Here is an 8899-nt window from a genome sequence, read left to right as displayed (position 1 = left end):
CTTGGTATGTACATACTGCAAATGATGAAATGGCTAAAGACCAACAAAGTACTAGAAGGAAATACTAGAGAAAATATGTTTTTTTCATCTAAGAAAGGAAACTCCTCTTCATCCACTGTGGAATTTACCAAGAGAATATATTCTCCAGTACACAGAACACTGAAAAAAATCCTTCCTCTTTAAAGAGAATCAGCTTGAGAGTTTTTCAAATAATATGATTAGGGTTTGTTTATATTCATCCCACTTTCATTACCTAGTTCCTTCTTTCTTTGCTGAGCACTATCAGTCGTTCTCTAACAACTAATCCACAATGACAAGTACTTCTTAATCTAACAGGTTTGTGATGAAGTAACTAATATGATAGTTAAACTTTTATTGGATACTTACAATAGGTGAATAGAGCTGTAAAAAAAGCCGTACACATCACTATTAAATATTCTTTAAAACACCGGTAGCTTGCTGCCACGACATCACATCAGCCAAAAAAACTACCCCACTTCCTACTGTTTTCAGCAGTGCCCATGTAATTTTCAACTAACAGGAACAGTAGCCAAGCAAGCTCAGCAAGATGAAAAAAAGAAAAAAAAAAAGGAGAGAAATAGACTTATGGCTTAAAAAACATAAGTATAATATTGTTCCTTGAATTATTATAGAAAAGAAAATCTTGGAAATTAAAAAAAGTTGTTTGTTATTTGTTTCCATTTTTTATCTTGGATATCCTCTCATTGTCACGTTGTTTATTTCACACAGAAAAGCCTAGTTGAGAGCTTTCTATTTCATCTATTGCATTCTTTCAGAGAATAAATACCTGTACATTGAGCCAATAAAAATTAAAATAAAAATCAGTTGTCGCGTACTTTCTCCTTTTTAATTATATAAAAGATAAATTTTGGTGGGAAGATATACCATCCTTCTGAAGAATTAGATTTTAGGATCTTATTAATTCTATTATGTCAAGCAATCAAATGAGAAATTGCTCACTTGATCTCTAATGCTAAGCAAATGGAAGATGAAATCTATGAATATGCTATAAATTATAACAACAAAGAAAAATTTGAGTAAGCTATTTTTAGACTGCAATATTCCCCAAACTGTACTAAGGAATTGCCTTCAAAGGGAGAAAGAACTGCTGGCAGATATTTGCACTACATGGCCCACGTAAGAAAATGAACAGGATTTTGCTCTTCTTCTGATTGCTTCTGGGTTGTGGGTTCTCTTCCCCATTTTCTGGATTTTACCAAGAGCTACAGTAAACACCTTTCAACCAGGTTCAAAGGATTTAGATTTTCTCTTTCAGCTTTAGGATTCTATATACACAAATATTCACAAGCCTATCGAGTTTGTACGCGCCCGAGGAGCGGCGCTAGGCCGTGACCCTCCACAGTCACACTTAAAGCCTGAAACTGGGGATTTGCCACATCTGCATTCACAGCTGGTGCTCGTGTATAAACGTGGCGCTGCTGCCAGCCCCCGGCGCCGGGTGGGACGCGGCGAAGTTTGCCAGGGGGATGACCTTGACGGGATCCTCGCCGGCGCAATGTCTTTCGCAGGTGTTGTAGAACTGGGGCCGGGGCCCTGCCTGGCCTTTGTCACTGTCGTCCTTTGGCAGGGGCCTGCCGAGAGTGTGGCGTCCCTCGGGCCTGGCTCCCCGGCCCCAGCCTTGCTGGAAGCCGAACGAGGGCAAGGAGGGGTTGGGCTGCTGGAACTGCGTCAGGGCCGGCGGCATCCAGCAGTTGTCGGAGTGGCCGAGGATGAGGCACTCCTGCGTGCAGTTCTCAGAGGCTTCGGCCAGAGCTTTCTGCAGGTTCACTTCGATGGCTGGGAGGGTGGAAAAACACAAGGCACCGTCAGGGGTGTGAGAACCGACACACAGAGGGAATCAAGGTCAGCAAAGCAATCCCCATCTTACAATGATGGCCACAGCCGGGGAGGAAAAGGCCTCCTCAATAAAGCAGTGCCTGTCCTACAATGATGGCCACAGCTGGGGAGGAGGGCTCCTCAACAAAGCAATCCCCGTCCTACAACTATGGGGATTCCATCCCATCCTCCCGTTTTGAGAGGAAAAGGCCTCCTCCACAAAGCAATCCCAGTCCTACAATGATGGCCACAGTTGGAGAGGAAAAGGCCTCCTCCACAAAGCAATCCCCATCCTACCATGATGGCCACAGTTGGAGAGGAAAAGGCCTGCTAAACAAAGCAATCCCCATCCTACCATGATGGTCACATTTTGGGAGGAAAAGGCCTCCTCAACAAAGCAATCCCAGTCCTACAATGATGGCCACAGTTGGAGAGGAAAAGGCCTCCTCCACAAAGCAATCTCCGTACTACCATGATGGCCACATTTTGGGAGGAAAAAGCCTGCTCAACAAAGCAATCCCCATCCTATCATGATGGTCACATTTTGGGAGGAAAAAGCCTGCTCCACAAAGCAATCCCCATCCTACAATGATGGTCACATTTTGGGAGGAAAAGGCCTGCTAAACAAAGCAATCCCCATCCTCCAATGATGGCCACATTTTGGGAGGAAAAGGCCTCCAGGTGCAGAGCTTCAGTGGAGGTTCAGATGTTGGGGCCCACAGTGTTGTCACACCATCATTAAAGCTTTATAATAAGCCCTTATACACTTGATTTTCCAGATCATGCAACTGCTCAGGTTGGAAAACACTTCTAAGACCAGTGAGTTAAACCATTAACCCAGCACCACCCTGTTCAGCACTGCAAAAACCCCAAGTGCCACATCCACACACTTTTTGAACACTCCCAGCATGGTGAATCCACCACCTCCCTGAGCAGCCTCTTCCAACGCTTGCTGACCCCTTCAGTGAAGTAATTTTTTCCTAGTGTCCAAAATAAACCTCCTCTGGCACAACTTGACCATGTCCTCTGGACGAGTCACTAAACCTAAATAATAACAGACCTAAAATAAAATTTTCACTCCTTGCAATTGTCATTTTTGTAATAAAGCTAAAATCTTTATAAAAAAAATTAATGCCATTACTCTAGATATTTGCATAGACGTCCTTGAAAGAAAATAATTATTTATTTATTTTTTTAATATTCTCTTAAAACTGGATTTTTTTTTATTGTTTTCCTTTGCTTAAGGTAAAAACCCTTAAATTGGGCACTAGCCAAGATGGTCCATTGGCCTCAAAGATGCACTCAAGAGTTATAAGAATGAAAAAGCATAACAGCTATTTTAAAGAGAATTGATTTCTCCATGCATTCAATACTGGACACCTTGAAAAATCAAAGAGTACTAGCAAAAGAAGATGTAATCTCTATATTTTTCTAGTAATCAAAGCAGATTTCTTCAGTAGATGCAATGTTTGTGCCCTTGAAAAAGGATTATAGAAATTTGAATTTGTTCAAAGGCAAAGTAAACCCCTAAGTCTGAAAGATGTTCATATGTAACACATAAATATTCTTGATCTGTTTCATTTAAATTGTGGCTTTAGCATGGTAGGGAAATTAAAAATTCATGGAATTAAATTTCTACACATGAGTCCTCAAAATAGTTTTAATATTGCAAGCGTTAATTTTATATTCTCTTCCTGTGTATGTGGTTAAATACATCAGAAGTGAAGAAGAATATCTGATTGGATATTCCCTTTGTGTTTTCTTCATAAAACTTCCCAGTGAAAGATACATACATATTTTTAATGCCTGTCTTAATGAAAATAGCATTTAAAAGTGAATTCTGGCTCATAAGCACTGGAGAAAGAATGCCACAAAAATTACTTAAAGCAATGAGAGTGCTGAGTAGGAGCCTCCCACCCTCTGAGCTGTGTGTTTAAACAGATGCTGCATTTCTGTTTTAACAAATATTTTGCATGTTGAAATCTGTGTAAAGCTGCAGAGCACAAACACTTATTTCCATGTTACATCTCAATACAAAGGAATTAAGTTTTTCCTTCAGGCATTGAAATATATAATGCTGCTGTCCAAACCAGGATACATTTTTTAAAAAATCTACCATTTTTAAGAAGACAGCTGGTTGCTTGTTATATCATGAATGCTCTATTCTTGATTATTTCTGCTTCAGGATGCTGTACGTGTCAGTTAGAGGAGTGATTGTTTATAAATGTTATTTTGGTGTATTGCTGGCATTTCAACATGTCCTCAGTCATTTTGCCTAAGTATTTTTCAGTTTAATCCTGACAAAGCTTTGGCACCTTGCTGCTGCAATACTAATCCAGTTTTGATGGGCAGTAGGAGACATAAATATGGAAATAATTCAGTGGAGTCTATAGTTACTGCAAAAAAGAAAAGTTTCTAGTGGTAGATTAGTCTAATCTTTCTGTGTCCCACTATCTGCTATTAGAGACATAAATTTAAGTATATACAAGTCTTTTAAGCTCTTTAATTATCCAGGTTTGCTTCTATTTTGATGAAGGCAATCCACTGAAATCAGGTACAACCTTGACAGTGTGGAGTTATCCCCATTTTGTAGAGAAACTGATCTTTTTTGCATTAATTAAAAAAAAAAAATTAAAATGCTATTAATTCAGTTAAAATGTGAAACACACAATTATTTCTTTGGAAATGATGCTTATTTGTTCTGAGCTCTTCACAGCAAGTGGTTACAACACTTCTACTGTACCATTTTTCTCAAACCACAGTAAGAGAGTACACAAAGCTAAAACAGCAAAAGGAAGCATTTGACAATAAAAATCTAACATTTAACATTGGCCAAGGCAACTGTGGAAGAAAAAAGGTCACAAATAAAACAGCCCCCACACCATTTCAAAGATCAGGACAGTAATTTTGTGCCACGTGTTATCAGACTACCTGGAGACTTGGAACACGTTGCCATTTTAAGAATAAGAGTATTGTTAAAGTTACAGTCTTTTATTTCTTTTAATAAAGACATATTTGAATCTAAGTTTTATTTTTATTAAAAAAATAATAAAATAAATGAAAAAAAAACCACAAGAAAGAAAACCTCAACGTTTTATAATTATCCTGGACACAATCCTAAGATATGAGTTCAAATTATTTTGTTTTAAAGTTGGGGTTTTCTAATACAAAAGTCATTTGTATGCAGGATTGTTTAGAAGAAACATCTTTTGTAGAAGTCATAATCTTTCTTTTAATCTCATTTCAATACTGCTGTCAGAGTATGCTTTCATCAGTGCTTATGGTTAATATAATGTAAAATATATAGTTTTCTTTAACTTTGGAAAAACCCTTTTCTGAGTCAAACAAACAACTTCCCACACCCACAAAGCAATGACTCTTGGAAAATAACTCAAACTAGAGCAAACTGTAGGAAAATGAATATTCACCCAGCATTATCCTTTTCTGCCTGCTCTTCCAGGCCATGAAATAGATCTCCTTTTTGCCCAACTCATTCTCTGTTTTCCTTACATATCATTCCAGCCACACCTGTGGGAGATGTGGAGCTCACTGCTCAATGCTCCTTTATCAGAGGCTCTGCAAATTGACCACGGCACCCTCTGGCTGCTTTTCTTTAAGCTTCCTTCTATTTTGTTTCTTTGCAAGTCATTCTAAATGTGGGTGACAATCAAATATTCTGAAAGTTTCCCTCTCATTCCAAAGCAGTAGTGGAGGTGATTATTCTGCATAGTCTGATAAGTAATCAGGGGAAGGAAACACCTCTGACACCTGCCTCTACCCATCAAGGAAGAGAAAGTTCCAGCTGTCTCTGAATATTTCCAGAAGAAATGATGGTTCTTGCAAGTGAAATTCAGTGTCTGGTACCGTCTTCTCACACAAGACATGACAGGTTTATAAATGGAAATAGGAGTTTGCATATTCCCCGCATAGTATGAATAAAGACTACATTCCATTGAACTCTTAGCAGTCTGACTAATTTCTTACTTCACTCTAAATTTTAGATAATTTTTTTCCATACTACATGGAGACTCTTCAAACATGACATACAAATAATGCAAAAGAGAATTTTTAATTCATATAATAGATCACACTCATGCACATGTGAGTTTGCCACTTTGATTTGAACTCCAGGTTGTTTTAGGAATGATTTTTTTTAATTGTCTGCAGAAATGAGAACACTTTTAAAGAAAGTGTCTGTCAGCTCTCAAGAAATGTTTAGATCAGAACTGTCAAATATAACTAAAAGCACAACAGTTAAAAGACTTTCATCATTGTTCCACAGTCTCATCATTTATGGTTCAAAACAGTTTTCAAGAATATTTACCTTCACTCACGATAATGTGGAATTTCAGCCTTGCCAGATAGCTATCCTTCAATAAAAACAGATACAAAAAATACCTAATAAAAGGTATGTTTGTTTGTTTTGACCAGAGACTTCCTATGGCTATAAAGTCTGAGTGGAACTTTAGAGGTACTAAATAAAAATGTTAATTCTCCTCTTTGCTTTTTGGAGATCTCGACAGTGCTACTCTCCTTCTCAGTCTGCAAAATGTGGCACAACTGTTTGGCAGTTCCAGCTTAATAACATGTTCCAGTTTTAAGACTGTTTCTCATGGAAAATTCACAAAGCAAGACAGGCTGTTGGTACGAGTCTGTTACCAGCAGTCTCAGAATGTTGAAATTTACAATTATGGAATCATTTTCGTTGTAAAAGACCTGTAAAATCACTGAAGCACATACTTGGTGTATAGACAACACACTTTCTTTTCTACCCTTTCCGTCCAGCCTTAAAAGAGATTTGTGCTACTAAAAGAACATCAAGAGAGCTTTCCTCACTCTGCCATGAAAGTCATCACTTGACCACAGAATCACAGAGATTAGGCTGGAAAGGACTTTTGGTCTAACCCTCTGCTCATATCTGGACATGTTGGTTGAAAAAAAAAAGAGCAGCTTTTCCAAAAGGCCAAACTTTCAGAATTGTACATATCCCTTAAAAGAAAAAATCCAAATGTGCTGAAAGGAAGATGTGCTTCTCTAAGGAAGGACAATCCAGAGCATGAGCTCCTGGAGAAGCCTTAGAAGATCTCCACCTTTACATGTGTAACAAAGATCAAAAGACATTTGCAAATGCATTCATTAGCAAAGTACTCAGATTCATTGAAGTTCAGAAACCACCAGACTGCACTATACCAATGCAGGTTTAGAGGCATAGAAACAGCGCAAAGAAAATTTCCAAACCAATTAAAAAAAAAAAAGAAAAAAAAAAAGAGAGAAAAACCTTAAACCACATAATACAGAGTGCTTGAATCTTAAAGCCATGTAGCTGAAGTCATAATGAAAAGCCAGTTTTGAATTTGACACATTTTGGATGCAAACCATCCAGTGTTACATTTAGAGCACTCTTGTTTTATAATAAAGCAAGCAACAATTAGCAAGCAATTAAGCAAATTGCCCATAATTATGCCATTGCTGAGCTATTTTTCATATTTTCACAACACAGCACATATATGAATACATGGCTTGCAGTGCCAACAGTGTTCTGTCAGCATCCAGAAGTGCCTCTCGTTTACTGAAGCGTTTCGTTTTAAGCAGCTCCCAGCGCACCTCCAGCGCTCTCTGCTCAGCAGGAACCCACCAGAGTGATGGAGATGACAACCCCAACTCCTCCTCTCAGCCAGGAATGGGCCAGGCTCCCCCACCACGTTGTGCCCATGTGTATTTACTAAATGTGGTACTAAATCTAAGCAGGAACTCAAGTGGAATGTGGTGAAATTATCGTCCGGAATTACCCTGGTGACCAAAAGTGGCCACTGGAGTAACATCATTTAGAGGTCTCCACCATATGAGGAGAACAGAAATGTCATTAACAATAAAAAAGGGAGGGGGGAATAGTAGTGTAAACTGGGTTACTTTAATAAGGTCAGGAGGAAGAAGCTTGAATGTAGAAACTCTGAATGAGCGCTGCTATAATATACTCTAGCTTTTTTGTTTAATAATAAAATGCCTTTGGGAGGAGTTCCCTATGAATATTTTATTTCCTGTATATGTCTCAATAAATTAAAAACCTAAAAGAGTTCCTTAAATTCTACCCTTGAAACATTTTATTCGAAGAACAAGTAGGACACACCACTCTCTAATTTTCAGCTCCGTGTACAGAGCTTGCTTTGCTTTTGAGAAATCAGAGGAATATTGATCCTCCAGATGTTCTGACTGAGGAATCAACAGGCATGAGGGAAATCACATCTTTCTGTGCTACCTAGGCTTGCCAGATTGTGCTGGGTAGCTTGCAAGAATCAGCTCTGCTTCCATTCCAGTGAACACAGTTTATATCCTTGCAGCCATGGTTTTACTTTGAATTTAATCAGAAAAAGTACTTCTCATGAAATCCAAATGATAGGATGAGGTATGAGGATTTTGCACCTGAATTCAACAAGTCAAGCAAACATTATTAGAGATGGCCAAGGAAAGTTGGTGAGAAAGAGAGAGGAAAGGGAGGAAGTGTCAGGGTAAGAGAGTCAGCCTCTGGTAATTCCTGTCTCATTAACTACTCCTGTGAAGTGAATCTTTCCCTCCCAAACAATAGCCCACAAATAAAACACATTAATCTTTCATTTGGTTACTTCATTGCTATTCTGACTAGAACCTCAATCTTGTATTAATCATACCCAAGATATAATCTAAAGGCAATGCTCCTGTAAAAAGTTCCGCTTCAATAATTACTGTTTTCCGCAGAAAGAGATTTCACACAAAAAGAAAAAAAACAAACAAACACAAAAAACACAAGAAAACCAAGCCCCCAAACCTTCTGCAAACTCTTTTTCAGCCTAATGAACATGGGTGGGACAGAGAACATGGCAGTGACCCCTATTACTCTAACAGTCCAATTGAATTCATCTTTTATGTCCGTGTTTTGCTAATATTTATGGAAAAAAATATGGTCATTTACAAAGGCTGCATGTTTCTTGGCCTATAAAGTGTATATTGAGTTTTCAATGAGAATTTTAACTATAACTAGTAAAGTATAATGACCATCTAAAATGGA

General features: G+C 38.3%; 1 protein-coding gene across 1 annotated transcript in view; it reads right to left on the bottom strand.

The window, feature by feature from the left end:
- Nucleotides 1-1426: 1426 nt before the first annotated feature.
- Nucleotides 1427-8899, bottom strand: part of PCDH11X (protocadherin 11 X-linked) — a gene marked incomplete at both ends in the record, with an annotated part of 365800 nt that continues 358327 nt past the window's right edge. Inside the window, one exon of the mRNA XM_084213225.1 lies at nucleotides 1427-1818. Within this exon, the coding sequence (XP_084069351.1) occupies nucleotides 1427-1818 (392 nt within the window). The remainder of the gene's footprint in view (nucleotides 1819-8899) is intronic.

This window comes from Fringilla coelebs (genome assembly GCF_963513975.1).
Source record: "Fringilla coelebs genome assembly, chromosome: 11".
Lineage (NCBI taxonomy): Eukaryota > Metazoa > Chordata > Aves > Passeriformes > Fringillidae > Fringilla > Fringilla coelebs.
The sequence above is the reverse complement of the archived record's forward strand: the minus strand, read 5'-3'. Positions and strand labels throughout refer to the sequence as shown.